The 15686-nt window shown below is 47.9% G+C and overlaps 1 protein-coding gene across 1 annotated transcript; it reads right to left on the bottom strand.

Annotated features, from left to right (window-relative positions):
- Positions 1-12449: 12449 nt before the first annotated feature.
- On the bottom strand, positions 12450-15271 carry Cdk5r2 (cyclin dependent kinase 5 regulatory subunit 2). The gene has a single exon (XM_028760731.1). It carries the CDS (start codon positions 15077-15079, stop codon positions 13973-13975), a length of 1107 nt encoding a protein of 368 aa, XP_028616564.1. The 5' UTR covers positions 15080-15271; the 3' UTR covers positions 12450-13972.
- Positions 15272-15686: the final 415 nt, after the last annotated feature.

Genomic DNA, 15686 nt, shown 5'->3' with positions numbered 1-15686 from the left:
GAAGGACAGCCTGTGCCTGAACAGTTCAGCTCAGAGCTCTAGATGTTCATTGATCAGTGCAGAAGCAAGACTGAAAAGTCATACCATTGCCTGCATACTGTCTGCACCCCAGCTTTCCCATGAATCACAGAAGCATCTATCTGTCTGTCTGTCTGTCTGTCTGTCTATCTATCTACCTACCTATACATCTATTTCTGGATGTGTATTTCCACTAATTTTTTTAAATTATTTTTTATTTTTGTTTTATGGATGTGGGTGCTTTGTCTGCATGCATATCTGCACACCACTGGCATGCTGGGTGCCTGCAGAATTACAAGCGGCTGTTAGCTGTCATGTGGATGCTGGAAAATGAACACCAGTGCTCTGCACTCTCAAAGGTTGAGCCATCTCTTCAGCAGTCCCTGCTTTCTTGAGGCTAGAGGAGGAGGAAGTAGCTAAAAAAGGCTGGAAGGCCAGGGAGCACCAGGTCCCTCCTTCTGGATCGGGATGCCAAGTTGCTTAGCAACACAGCAGGAATTGTCAAGGAGGCTCCAGGCAGTACTGTCCCCCCCCCTCATACTGCAGTATAAAGTGATCTGGGAGGCGCAGGGCAGGAAGATAAATTGAGAAAGTGCAGAAGGGTCTCAGGCTTGGGTGGTAAGTAGGATCTGGAATGCATGCTCATCCCCTGTAATTATTTTTCCAATCCCCAATTCCAGCTATTTCCCTGTGGTTCTCTACCTTTGACATAGCCCCTGTCCTATATAGGATCTGTCATATATGATGACATATATAGATATATAGATATGTCATCTGTACAATGGCCACATCTGTGATGGGCACTTGAGGACTAGAGCCAGGGCAGGGCCACCTGGTGTGATTTACAATGTATAAAGCATATCCATTTACATGATTTCATCTAACATTTGCAACAGTACATTTTTATTGTACTGTATTTTACTTAGCAGATGTATGTGCACATGTGTTCATATGTGAGTTTATGTGTGTGGGTGCAGGCACGTATGTACCCCACAACGTATGGTGGTCAGAGGACAACCTCTGGTATCAGTCATCACCTTCTACATTATTTGACATGGGTCTTTCTGAAGTGGAAATTTCTGGGTTCTTTAGAAACTCGGTTATGTCATATAATGTTTTTCTGGGGCAGATGGGTGAAAGGAGGTTTTGCTGAAGCTAATATGTAAAAGAATGTTGAAGAAGGCGCATGAAAGAATGTTTTGCTGAAGCAGACATGTAAGAGGGCGTGTGATGTTTAGAAAGAATATAAATATGACCCCACAAACAATGGGAGGAGGCTCTGGCCTCGGTTCCCCTTGCTCTGCCTCCCTGGTCTTTGCTGAGGACACTCTTGTATTGATTCACCTTGTGTTTCATTGCTGATCTTTGGTTGTCCTGACTTTGTAGAGAGTAACTCACCAAATAACTTCTCTAATATTCTGGTGGCTTCTCGCTGCTTCCTCAGACTCAGGCCGATTGGTGGAGCCTTGTGATTTCTTCCTGACCGAACTGCAGCTGCTGATTTGTGTTAATGTTTTGCTAGAAGACTGGACTGCTGACAACAAAGATTGGAATCTCCCCAAAGAATTATTTCTAAACAGGTCCACAACCCCTGTTCCTATTAACATTTCTTTTCCACTACCTTTGGCGGATGGTAGCCTAGAAGGGAGGTTGAAGCATTTAAAAACTCTTATTAAAGTAGGCCGTGAAAAATCAAAGTGATCATCCTTCTCTTTTGCTTTTAAAGATGTTTTAATTTATTTTATGTGTATGAGTGTTTTGTTTGCATGTATGTATACACACCATGCATGTCCTTAGTACCAATGGAGATCTGAAGAGGGCATCAGAGTCCCTGGAACTGGATTAACAAATACTTATAAAGCATTGTGTGGAAGCTGGGAACGGAACTCAGGTCCTCTGCAAGAGTAGCAAGTACTCTTAACCACTGAGCCACCTCTGAAACCTCTGACAGTTTCTCGTCCGCTGAGGTATTCCTTCAGTTAGCTGGCCCTCAATCCTCTAGGGATTATCCTGTTTCCACTTCCTCTTTCACAGTAGAAGCGTTGAGATTATAGACACACACCTACTACTGTGTTCAGCTTTTTTTTGGTTCTGTGGCTCTGACCTTAAGTTTTAACACTCACACAGCAAAGCACTCTGCTCACTAAGCTACCACCCTAGCCCTCAGCAGCCCTTTCACACAGGGAATGTTACTATAGTTGGCCCATGGGTTGGTTCTACACCTGCAGGTTCTACTAATTAGGGATCAAAAATATCTGAGGGCAGGGGGAGGTGACTCAGGGGGTAAGGTGCCTGCTGCATAAGGGAGAGGACCTGAGTTCAATCCCCGGCACCCATGTGAAAACAAAACAAAGCAAGCATGGCACACACCTTAACCCCAGGGGTGATGGTGGAGACAAGGGGATCCTGGTAGCTTGCTGGCCAGTCAGTCTAGCCAAAATGCCAAGGGAGAACTTGTCTAGAAAGAAAAAAAAAAGAAATAAACAAGCAAAGAGAAAAAAGAAACGGAGAAAGAAACAAGGAAGGAAGGAGTGAATGAGAGCCAGGGAGATTGACACAGGAAAACATCCCAACATCAACCTATGGCCTCCACACGCACCTGCACAGCAAGCACACCTGCACACACATGTAGACATGTAAGCACCACACACAAAAAGTTGGGGGAATCACATCTGTACTGAACATGTAGATTTTTCCCTTATCGGTATTTCCCCTCTTTAAAGTAAGCACAGCAGCTACTAACATAGTATTTACATTGTACCAGGTGTTATAAGCAATCTAGGGATGATCTAGGAAGAATGTGCATGGGTTCTATGTAAACACCATTTTACATAAGGGACTCAAGTTTCTGTATATTTTGTATGGAAGAGAGGGCATCCTTGAATACATTCCCACAACACTAAACAATGTTTCTTTCCCTATATAACAGCTTAGATGTGGGGGCACCCCAAGGTCTTACAGCGAAGAAATAGCAGAGCCCAGATTTCCTGCAAACCTCAGGTTGTTTTTACCACTCCGTATAGTGTGGACAGTCATTTAGGCAATAATATGCAGGTATGATCACCACGTTTAGAGTCAAGATTCACCTTTCTTCAACACTGATCATAAAGTAGGTGAATAGGCCAGGCCATGGCCCACTTCTTTAGTCCCAGAATTTAGGAGGCAGAGGCAGGAGGGCTTCTATGAATTTGAGACCAGCCTGGTGTATATAGAAAGTTCCTAGTCAGGGTTCCATAATGAGATTGTCTTTAAAAAGCAAGTGAGCCACTCAGAGATGGGACTCGGCTCTCAATCCCTTTGTTCTCAAGAAGCTTGGTGGGATTCCTGGAGTGAGGAGACCAAGGATAAGCCTGTCACCCAGAGGCCTAGCCTCAGGAATGTTGCTGTGCTGGTCTAAGTTGGTGGGAGTCCCTACACAGCAGCGACTGAAGCAAGTCCCCTGGCTGGCACTCCAGAGAGAGTCACACAGGTCCCACTGGGCTTCAGGCTTGGCAGCAAGAAGTAAACACATGTTACCCAGGTCACAGGAAAGCTCATTGGAGATGCAGTCTCCAGGGTCCCCAGTGCCTCCAGGGCCAGCAAAGTTGATGGGAGCATCCTGGGACACCATACTGAGCTCTGTCTCTATCCCTTAGGCCTCTGTCAATATTTATTAATAGCTTGACTACTATAGCAATAGTTATCATTTCAACAACAGCCACATTCCCATTACAGGCATTTGATTGACACGAGAATTATAAGAGTCTCGCTTCTCCTGAATGGATTTAAAATAAAACCAAACAAACTTGAAATCCACAGGTGCAGGTAACTGTCTGGGATCAGCAGCTGGAGACAGAGGCCCTGCTCAGGACAGGACATCATACTGCCTTTAAATGTCATGGGAGATAAAGGAACCGCAAGGACATCCCTCAGGCCTCTTCTATTGGCAATCTGTACATCTCCAGGATCATGCCGTCACATGGGATTCAGCTGGTGCTCAGCCCGAGGTGAGAAGCTCGAGTGATTACACTGATTAAGATCGAATCAGCTTCTAAAACATGGCCCGAGACAGCATACTGCCCACAAATGTACACAAAACTGAATATTCAAATTTAAAAGACAAATAAGGAGGCAGTTGTTGAAATAGGAGAAACACTGCCCAAGTTATGGCTAACGTGCTGAGTGTGGTAGCTCATGGCTTTAACCTCAGCACTTAAGAGGCTGAGGTAGAATACGAGTTTGAGGTTAGCCTGGACTACAAAGCAAATTCTAGGTTATCTTGGAGAATATACCAAGACTGTCTCAAACAAACAAACAAAGGAGGCTAAAGCAACATCTCAGTAGTTAAGAGCACATTTTGCTATTACAAAGGACCCTGATTCAGTTCTCAGGTTCCTCAAGACCACTTCACAGTCATCTGTAACTCCTGTTCTGGAGGGATCTAATGCCCCCTTCTGGTCTTCTCAGGCACTGTGCGAACATGATGCCCATATGCAGGCAACCAAACATATAAATAGAATTAAATAAATATGTTTTTTGTTTTATTTTTTCGAAACAGGGTTAACCCTGGCTGTTCTGGAACTCTGTCTGTAGACTCAGAGATCTGCCTGCCTCTGCCTTCTGACTGCTGGGATTAAAAACATGCAGCACCACAGCCCTGTCCGTTTTTTGTTTTGTTCTATTTTGGTTCTTGTTTTGTTGGGTTTTTTAAATAAATATTTTAAATGTCTCATTTAAAAACAAAACAAAAACAAACAAAACTATAAACAAGAAGTTTGGAGCAAAGAAAGGCATTTTCAAGTCTTTTATCCTTGTTCTCCCTGCTACCACTGAGCACTGTACAGCCAATGCATCAAGACGAGAAAAGACCTGGAGGGATGGCTGGGCAGTTAGGAACATCCATCACGCTTTCATGGTGAGCTAAACGTGTGCGCATGAGTGTGTGCACGCGCGCGCTCGTGTGGGTGTGTAGTTGAGCTTATTAGTTTGTTAAGAATTTCATGCAACATGTTTTAACCATATCCCCCCCCCACCTCCCCAGATCCAGCCCTCTCTGTTGCCTACCCTTTTTTAAAGAAGCCCTTTCAAGACCAGTTAGTGCCACCTATATATTCTTGGATATGCAGTCTTCCTCTGGAAGGTGATCAGCTTACCAAAGGCTACAATATACTGTTAAAAAAAATGTTTCCCCCCTTCCGACTAGCTACAACCGCCAGTAGCTCCAAGGCTAGAAATGGGGTTGTGTAGCACCTCCCATCTACATCATGATTGATCTTGCAGATCAATAATAAGTTCTTGGCCTCAAGACAGATTCTTAGCACCCAAGTCTGCCTATAACTCTAGCTCCCTAAAACAATATGAGGCCTCGTTCACGTGCACACACACACACACAAAATAAAATAAAATAAAATAAAATAAAATAAAATAAATCTCCAAAACAGACAAGATAATATATACACATTAGAGAAGCTATTAAAATGGCCTTGTATGCCAGAGGTGGGAGGTGGCACATGCCTTTAGTCCTAGCACTCAGGAAGCAGAGGCAGACAGATCTCTGTGATTTGAGGCCAGTTAGCCTGGTCTATAGAGTGAGTTCCAGGACAGCCAGGGCTACACAGAGAGACCCTGCCTTGAAAAACAAAAGAACAAAAGAGACCTCTTTTTTTTTTTTTAAGACAGTGGTGAACTGTCTGCCTAGAAAATTTTAAAAAATTAAATTAGAAAACAAAACTAGGGCTGGAGAGATGGCTCAGCGGTTAAGAGTACTGAGTGCTCTTCCACAGGTCCTGCGTTCAATTCCCAGCAACCACATGGTGGCTCGCAACCATCTGTAATGGGATCCAACGCACTCTTCTGGTGTGTCTGAAGACAGCTACAGTGTACTCGCATAAATAAAATAAATAAATCATTTTTTTTTAAAAAGAAAACTAACAAAATTCTAGTAAAATATAAGTTCAACATTGTTAAATCTATCCTTTTCCTATAACTTTGCATGAGAAGGAAAAAGAAGTGGGAATCAGATTTATAGTAAAAATAATACTCCCAAATCAACGTAATGACGAGCAGGAGAAAATTCCACCATCAGTCTCCACCAAGGCCCAGGAAAGGCTTAGGGAACGGACAACAGAGAGTGTTTCTAGGGAGAATGACTAAGTGCTGTAAAATTCTCAGATCTTTCCAAATTGATCTGTGAAAGCGAAAAAGTTCCAACTCAACTGTCAAAGGGATGTTATAGAACTGGACAAGATCGGTTTTAAAGCTCTTTTACCAAAAGAATACTAAGGTTCAGGGAGGTAGCTCAGTGGTGTGATCCGAGGACTAGGAGTTTATCCCTGGAGAGCGGCCTCTCCGTGTTGTCTTCTCATCTGCATGCGTGCCCCCGCACCGAGATAAACAAATGTTAAAAGAACAATGAATACAATGCAAAACTAAGTCTCTTTTCTTTCAGTGCTGGAGTCAAACTCTGGGTTCTGTACATACCAGGCAACTGCTCTACCACTGAAGTATAACCACAGACAAAACCACAACACAAAGACGTAGTTACTAAACAGGTAGCTTGGTCCATCAGTAGTTGAGAGGAACACGAATACAGCAGAGCTCTGAATGGATGCACGTGTGAGAAGTGACTACCTGAGAGCAGTTGGTCAGGATGGCACACACCTGTAATCCCAGCATCCGGAGACTGAGGAAGGAGGCTCATGAGTTTGAGGCCAGCCTGGATAACACAGCTAAACTCTACTTCAGATTAATTACAACAGTGATGCTGATGATGTAGCCATCATAAGGCATTTACTAGGAAATAGAAGGCCTCAAAGTTGGAAAAACATGCTCTTAATTTTGGGGGAAAATAGTATATTTCAACTTCCCACCATATAAAAATAAATTCCCTGGGGCTGGAGAGATGGCTCTGCAGCTAAGAGCACTTGTTGCTCTTACAGAGGACCTGGGTTCGGCTCTCAGTATCTACATGGTTGTCTAAACCATCTGAAACTCCAGTCTCAGGGGATCTGGTGTCCTCCTCTGGTCTCTGTTTGCACTAGGCACACATTAAGTAGGCAAAAGTCTTATGCAAATAAAATAAAATAAAATAAAATAAAATTTTTATAAAAGTCCATTAAATAGATCAATTAATAAAACAAATATACTATAAGGAAACCAGAAAAAAACTTAAATGCAAAACTTTAATGCTCAGCCAGGTGATGGTGATGTACACCTTTAATCCCAGCACTCAGGAGGCAGAGGCTGACAGATCTCTGAGTTCAAAGCCAGCCTGGTCTATAGAGCTAGCTCCAGGACAGTCATGGCTACACAGAGAAACCCTGTCTCAAAAACAAAAACCTCGGGGCTGGAGAGATGGCTCAGTGGTTAAGAGCACTGACTGCACTTCCAGAGGTCCTGAGTTCAAATCCCAGCAACCACATGGTGGCTCACAACCATCTGTAATGAGATCTGATGCCCTCTTCTGGTGTGTCTGAAGACAGCTACAGTGTATTCATATATAATAAATAAATAAATCTTAAAAAAAAAACCTCAGTGTTCAAATATAGCATAAGAAGAGAGAAATCTGAACACCAAGGAGTCATCCCCACAGTTATGTTCTAAAGATGCATTTAGTCACAGGCTCACTGGCAATGGAAGAGAATGCAGACCCGCTTTTTAAAGTTCATTTATTGGTTGCTCTAAGGAAGTAAATGGGAAGTGGATGAAGCTTGCTGGAGTTTATCACTCAGGGATAAAAGCTGCAAATCAGCTCTCATTTATTTACAGCTTATCACGTCCCAGGAGCTATGCTATTTCTCTGCCTTTTAAAAAAAGACAGGATATCACTGTATAGCCGTGGCTCACCTGGAGCTTACTATGTGGCCTAGAACTCATAGACTTCCACCTGCCTTTGTCTCTGGGATGTTGGCATTAAAGGTGTGAGTCACCAACCCAGCCTATATACAAGTTTTTACTTTAATATTTACTATTATGTGTTAATTTCTGTTTTCTAACTGTGCAGAATACAATAGAATTTATTGTAGCTATAATTTTATTATCTTGTATGTATGGATATTTTGCCTGCATGTATATCTGTGAATCACTGTGGATGCAATACCCCTGAAAGCCAAAAGAGGGCATCAGATACCCTAGGACTGGAGTTACAAGACCATTGTGAGTTGCTATGTGTGTGCTGGGGATCCAACCCCAGTCTTCTGGATGAGCAGTCAGTGAGTTTAACTGATGAGCCTTTGCTTTAGTCCCTATTTATCTGTCTGCCTGCCTGTCTATCTATCTATCTATCTATCTATCTATCTATCTATCTATCTATCTGAGACATGGCTTTGCTATGAAGCCTTAGGTGACTTCAAATTTATGATCCTCCTATGTCAGCTTCATGAGCACAGAACTCACAGTTGTGTACAGCCATGTCCAGCTAACTCATTCGTTTTAACTGAATAATATGAAATTCAGTAAGTGGGATATCTCAACATTTACTTAGCCCGGATTAAATCCTGGTGAATATTTAAATTGAGTCCTACTTTTCTCTTTCCAGGGTATAATAAAGTAAAAAGGAAATTTAAATCCCTGTCATGTCTCTGTATTTCAAGTATTTCTCTAGCACTGAATCTGTAAGTTGAAACTCATGAGGGAAAAGTCTAGATATTTACAATATTACTAGATATTTTTAACTACCTCCTCATCTAAGGCTGTATGGCATATTTCTTTAAATCTTTGATCAGATTTTGATATATTTTGAGGGTAAAGAATGAGCAACGGGGCTGGGTGGTTGTGTGTCTTTAATCCCAACACTCACAAGTCAGAGGCAGGCAGATCTCTGAGCTTGAGTCCAGCCTGGTCTACAAAGTAAGTCTCAGGACAGCCAGGGCTACACAGAGAAATCCTGTCTTGAAAACAAACAAAGGTTGACCTGTTTCCCCTTTTATCTAAATGGCTACCCAGCTGTAAACAATTTGCAGGCTCTCCTGGTCAATGAGTTCTAAGTGGTACTTTCACCCTATGCTAGACTCCCAACTTGGCATAGTTTAGTTTTGTTTAGACTATCCTTTTTCCTCTATGATACTGTCTATTCATGTACCAGTGCTATCTATTTAAGTAAGCTCTCTATACTTTCTTCTTCCCAGACCTTGACAGGATTTCCCTATGTAATCCAGGCTATCTTTGAACCATTGTGCTCCTGCCTTAGCCTGAGGTGCGGAGATCACAGGCATGCCACGGATGACTTTATTCACTCCTCTGAGGGTTTCATTGGCACTATGTGGTTTCTCTGGGATAATATGTGTATGTGTGTGATTGGTTTTGAGTTAAGGGTATCACTGTATTATGCAGGCTGGTCTGATCCTGTGAGTGAGCAGTTCTCAATCTGTGGTTGAGACTCACAGGTGTCACATATCAGATATCCTGCATATCAGATATTTACTTTACAATTCATAACAGCAGCAAAATTACAGTTATGAAGTAAGCAGTGAAATAATTTTAGGGTTGTGGGTCACCACAACATGAGGAATAAAGAATGCAACATTAGAAAGGTTGAGAACCACTGCTGTAGGCTCAAGGAGTCTTCCCACCCTCAGCCTCCCAAATAGTTGTGAGCCTTCATATTGTTCCGCCCATCTTCTTTTACTTGGTGGAATGCCATGCAGGAAGTTTATTTTATAAAGAGATGCTTATTTATTTATGTTTTACATCATTATTCTTCCTGACTTTTAAGTTGCCATATATAAAATATACAGAGAGGGACTAATTTTAAGATTTATGGTCTTCATGCTAAATATTAACCACAAACAGCTGACTAAGAGGCATGAAGAAATGGGGAGTGTACTCGTAAGAGAAACGGATCATCATTGTGGCCAATATCTCGGTGCAGAAAGAGGTCTTACGAGCAGCTGACTACTCAAGAGACAAGCTGGGAGTTGGGGTGGGGAGTTGAAATGATGAGCCAGTGGTTAAGGGTGTTCTAGAGGCCACTCACAGTCATTACGGAGCACTGTACATAAGGGAGGGAGGACTACTTCTTGAGGCTGAGTATGTGGTACCTGCCTGTAACAGCACTCAGAAGGCAAAGACAAGACAACCAGAGGATTGCCTCAAGTTCCAGACTAGCCTAGTCTACACAGAGTTCCTGGCCAGCCCTGGCTACATAGTGAGATCCTGAAGGGTAGGGAGAAAAAACAAAAAAGAGTACATGAAGAAGAAGGGGGTACTTTAAGGTCACATCCTTACAGGTAGCTTCCTTTATACTCTTTATATTCTGATAGTCTGACTCTGGTGTGGGGGTGTCGTTTTAGGAAGCTCCCTGGCAGAAACCTTCTAGAAGTACCCATCTGAATTCCTGAGGCAGAGTCCCAGTATGCAGAGGCCATATGATATTCTTCTCCTGGATACTGCCAGATGCTCTGGTTGCTGGGCACCCTGGCTGGCAGACAAGGAGGTTTCCATGACAACTCCCTCCCATATCTGGGAGTTTTTAACATTTCTCCTTTTCCAGAAAGTACTAAGGTATTCTGGGGACAGGCAAGCATGGATCTCAGGACAGAATGTTCTTTGCAATGTCCAGCAAGGGGGACACAGAAGGGGAGAGCACATATATGTATATAATTGTATGAACCTTCATCAGTATAAACACATTCATGTCTGCCTGGGTTAGAATATATGCCTCTGGCCGTGTATTGATATATGCATCGTGCAATGGAGTGCATCTCTTGTCAGCCACCAATTCGCTTTCCCACAGCCCGACACTCTTTCCAGCCGCTGTGCTTTGGGCCTTTGCAAGGGGAAGTGCTGAGTCATGGCTACAACTGGGATTCTCTATCCCAACCTCCGGTTTCAGTTAGTCTACTCCTGGCCCTTCTGGGCTCTCCAGAGAGTTCTAGGCCCTCTTTACCAACCTGGATACATTTACCCCCAGGTTCAATCTCTGGCAGGAAAGTGAAGGCACTTTACTCGTTTTCATTTATATTTCTCTCTCATTTACAGTTTTTCCTTTTGGCTTCTCAGAAGACTGTTCTGGGGCCTTCTTCCTATTGCCATCCACCCAGAGAAAACAGGACTCCTACCAAATGTAACCCAGAAAGCTAACTGTTCCAAGCAGTCCTGTTGATCATCTTCCAGAACTCCACCCCTAATTCTAATCGGATTACAGCAGTGTATCCTGCTTTGGGAGGTAATGGGCAAGCTGACACCACTCAATGATGCTTCCCCCCAGCCCCCTTCTCATCTGAGTTCTTCAGTGCCAGACCATAGGTTCCGGGAGGCACACGAGGGGGTCTACCTGTGCGCGCACACGCACGCCCGTGAGAGCAGAAAGAAGATGCTGTGTCCATGAGTTCGGGGCAGTAGGTAGTCACCCAAGGGCAAGATTTTTTAAAAAAATCTCTATCGGCTTTCGAGCCTCTTCCTCATCCCCTTTAGGCTGCTCTAACTCTGAAATTCCAATCAAGTAGCTAGTCTCCCTAATTAGTTCCAAATTAGGAAAACCAGGATGCTTTCCTCGCCCAAAGGTAAGAGTGTGAAAAGGGGGCCCCGCCCGCTCAAGTCTGGTTACCATAGCGACAGCCGCGGAGTGACCCAAGTGATCTTCCTTCCCTCCTCCCAAATCCAGAGAGATGACGGCACCGCGTTGACTGCGCCAAATTCCAGCCAATGAGCGGCTGCTCCCGCCTTCCCTTCCGCTAGCTTTCCCCCTCCCCCTCGGGAACTCGATTCACAAATCTGGACCGAGGATTTCCGCCTCCAGGCCGGGTGCTAGAGCTCTGGGTACAGGCCAGGTGAAAGCCAAGTCCTGTCCTCCGAGGAGGGCAAGGGTGTGGCGACATTCCTGGTTCTCGGGCAAGACTTCTGTAACTTGTCGCCAGAATAGCTTACACCCCACTCTTGAATTATTCAGAAGATCTGTGGCCGAGTCCCCTCTCTTGCAGCTAGTGCAAGCCCCCACCCTTCACAAACGCGCCCTTCAGCACCACGGACAGCGAGCCCGAGGCCTTTTCTTTGCCAGCCCCTCCCGGGACTCTTTCTGGATCTTCGTGGCCACGGTGGCGACCAGGTTCGCAACCGCAAGCGTTCTGCCTGCAGTCAGTCCTTCTTGAACGGACGCAATACTAAATGTGCTGTTTCGCTGTGTAACTAAGAGGGAAATGGGGACTAAGCAGAGATTTGGAGCCAACTAGTTTAATTCCTCCCTATTTTTCTATTGGAAACGGCTTTCGTTTCCCCTTTTGTTTCTGGTCAAGGGTCAAGGTCTGAGTCTCAAGCAGGAATGGGCCTCCAAAGACTACTCTGGATGGGCCTGTGACTAAAGCAGCCTCACGGGGTGGGGGTGGTACTCATATCCCAACTGAGAGAGGTAAGCACAGGCTTAGTCAGGCCTGACTAGACTCCTGACTCAATCAATATATGGTGGGAAGAACGGAAAGAAATAAAAACAGTTATCATGGCTAGCCAGCTCTGTCTCAAGGGTCACCTCCCAGAAGGGGAGACTTTGTCTCTTTGCCATTTGTCCTTAAGTAGCCTGAGTATTAATAAGGAGGTAGGGCAGACAAGATGGAGGCCAGGATGGGGAGGTAAATTCAGCCTCAACCCTCGCTTATCACGCTTTACTCTAAAATGAAAGCCAGTGGGGGCAGGTAGCAGGTTGCAGATCTCAGGGACCTGATTTTCCCTCTCGATCCCTGTTTCTCGCCCTCCTGCCCTACCCCTAACAGTTTCTCTCCTACGCCCATTCCTTTCCACCCTCCCAGGACCCAAAGAGAGGCCGGCGCAAAACCATCTGTAGGCGCTTCCAGCGCTTTATAGTTCTCTCCAGGACAGACGGACAGATAATGCGGCCTGCGCCGTCGGCCCGCATCATTGGCACCTTGGACAAGGCCCCAGGCCCAACCCAGTCCCTGGTACTCTCCCAGGAGGATTCCGGTTCCGCCCAGCTCAGCACCTCGGACAATTCCCGGCCCAGCCCCCTCCCCACCCACCCTCCCTCCTGAAACAGCGAAATAAATTAAAGTGTGGGGAGGGGCTATAACAAGAAATCTAAAGATAAGGAAGAGGACGCCCCTCCCCCAGATAAGAAGAGTTTTCTTTCTCTTTCTACCCATCCACAGAGAAGACACCACCGCCGCAAGCGGGGTAGTCTACCGGGTTGGATCTTGCCCTCAAATCTCAGCCTCCTAAATGAAGGCAGCAGCCCTTTCCCCCCTCAACTCCCAGCATGCAACACGTTGGAAAAGGTGGGGAGAGGCCGTGGGGGTGAAGGAAAGGATCACCCTGATCTTTGCCTGGACACTCGGTACTGCAGATTTCTGTCCAGTCTATCCAAATAAAAAAACTAAGGGTCGTTTTGATCTGGGGAAAAGGGTGTAGAGTCTTGGGGAGTGGGCTGGTGGGGGGGGGGTGCAGGATGACACAAGCAGAGAGAGGGAAGGCAGACAGGAGGGAAGGAGGTGACATATGACCCGAGGAAGGAAAGGGAACAAGAAGGATATTTGGAAACATAGGTGCTGGAGAACCGGGGACGGCAATGGGGTACCATCAGGCTCCGGGTAAGGTAGAAAAGGGTAAAGCCCAGGAAATGCCAATGGACAGGCAAAGAGAGGGGACTGCAGACGGGAGGAAAGACGAAGACCCAGAAAGGTGAGGGCCTGGACAAAACCCAGGGTGGTGGACTTCGAGATGCCCACAGCGGGGAAGTGGGAGACCAGGGCAGAAATGGAAAGATGGAGGCGCAGACAGACGGAAAGGGTGAACGAAGTTGGGGGTGCACTTCCCGCGATCATCCCCCACGCCCACCCCACGCCCAGTAAATCCAGACACCGCGGCCTCTGGCGTCCTAGCCTCCACCTTCCCCTGTGGGGCAGGGGCGGCTCCTCCTCGGCCCAGCCTGGGCGTAGAGCAGCGGTAATAGCGACGGTGGCTTGATGGTCCCGGGGGTTCCGGGTGTGTGTGAGGGGCTGGGGCGGGGGGCGGGCACAGCCCCTGGGAATCCCTAGCGGTCCAAGTTCATAGTCCAATGCTTGGCTCCGGCCGCGCAGCTGTCCCTGGCGGTCGAGGAGGAGGTGGTGGACGCGCTTCCGCTCGATGGACCCCCGGTGCTTGCCGCGGCCTCGCCCTCGTTCTTGAGGTCTTGAAAGACTTGCGTGAAGAAGTGGGGATCGGCGTTGAGCCGCAGCATCTGCGGGCTGAGCCGCTGGATTAGGCGCAGGCAGCGCTGCCAGAAGCGCTCCTTGTCGGGCTCCACGAGGAAGGGCTTGAGTGGGTAGGAGATCTCGTTGCCCATGTAGGAGTAGGCGAGGTAGAGGCAGGTGAGGAAGGCGGCCTGCAGTTCGGCGGCCGACGCCAGCTCGTCCCCGCGCAGCGACTCGCGACACAGCAGGTACACGAACACCAGGTTGGCGGGGGTAATGAAGGCCTGGTCTTGCCAGCCCTGCAGCAGCAGCGAGCGGTCCACGCCGCGGAACCAGCCCACCAGCTCGCCGGGGCTCAGCTCCTTGAGGCGGTAGCAGCGTCGGCACACGAAGTCGCCGAGGCAGCGCAGCAGCTCGCCGGTGGACGCCTGCACGATGACCCGCCGCGGCGAGCCTCCGGGCGCCGGCGGTGCCGCCTGCGGGGCTGGGGGTGGCGGCGGCGGCGGCTTTCCCCCGCCTGAGCCCGGTGGCGGGGCGGCTGCGCTGCCCCCCGACGGGGGCTCGCAGGTGGCAGCGGTCGCGGGCACCGTGGGCACCGGCACGGCCAGGGGTTTGGCTGTTCCGCCACCGTCGGGGGCGTCGCGGCCCTTGCGGAGAAGGTTCTCGCGGTTGCGTTGCTGGACCAAAGGGTCGGGACCGGTGGACGCTGGCTTGGGCGTCACCTTTTTGCTGCCTTTCTTCTTCTTGGCCGAGGCTGCCACTAGGCGCTTCCAGGTGAGCGCCGAGATGAGCACGGACGGCCGTTTGAGCCGGCTCTCGCCTTTGCCGCCCTTGCCGGCCGGCGGCGCGCCGTAGCCCCCCAGCGCCTCGTCCCCCGCGGGCGGCGCCTTCTTTTTCTCCTCCGGCAGCCCTCCCGGCCTCCGGCCCTTGGCCGAGGAAGCAGGGGAAAGCGACAGCACCGTGCCCATCCTGCAGAGCGGGGCCGGCGCCCGGGCCCCAGCGGGAACCGCGGGCGGCGCCGCTGCTGCTGCAGCCCCGGGGGACCCGGCGGTGGGGGGCCTAGCCCCGGCCCGGGCGCGCGGACGGGCGGGGGATGGAGCCGCTCTGCTGCGCCGCGGCGGCTGCTCTGAGCCGAAGCTGCGCCAGCTGCAGCGTCAGCCCCACCCCTTGGGCCCCTTCTTTCGCCACGCCGCGCCCCGCCTCACGCAGCCAATCCTGACTCTATCTGCCTTTGATCGGCAGCTCTTCTAACCAATAAGATGTTGCATACTAATCTACTGTACCGCCTTACCCACCGCCCGGAGTCTTCAGTCCCTTACCTTTACCCAAAAGGGGAAAGGGGGGAAAGGAGGAAAAGGAGAGAGGGAGTGTGTGTGATTCTGGAGTCTCTTTCTCTGCCTTAGCAGGGGGTTGAAGTGAGGTGAAAATGGTTCTTCCCATCTCTTCCCTCCAGCTCCTAAGACCGTGGGTCTGAATGTTTTGATACACTGGGTCCAAGCCGCAGTATAGAGGCCATAGGAACAGCCTACCTATGAGTTTGTTTAGGGGGCAATATGGCAGCGAGTGCCCTCATCG

The sequence above is a fragment of the Grammomys surdaster genome, unplaced genomic scaffold (assembly GCF_004785775.1).
Source record: "Grammomys surdaster isolate TR1022 unplaced genomic scaffold, NIH_TR_1.0 126546, whole genome shotgun sequence".
Lineage (NCBI taxonomy): Eukaryota > Metazoa > Chordata > Mammalia > Rodentia > Muridae > Grammomys > Grammomys surdaster.
The sequence above is the reverse complement of the archived record's forward strand: the minus strand, read 5'-3'. Positions and strand labels throughout refer to the sequence as shown.

Coding starts and splice junctions, on each gene's coding strand:
- Cdk5r2 (XM_028760731.1), bottom strand. CDS start 15,079: ATGGGCACGGTGCTGTCGCTTTCCCCTGCTTCCTCGGCCAAGGGCCGG.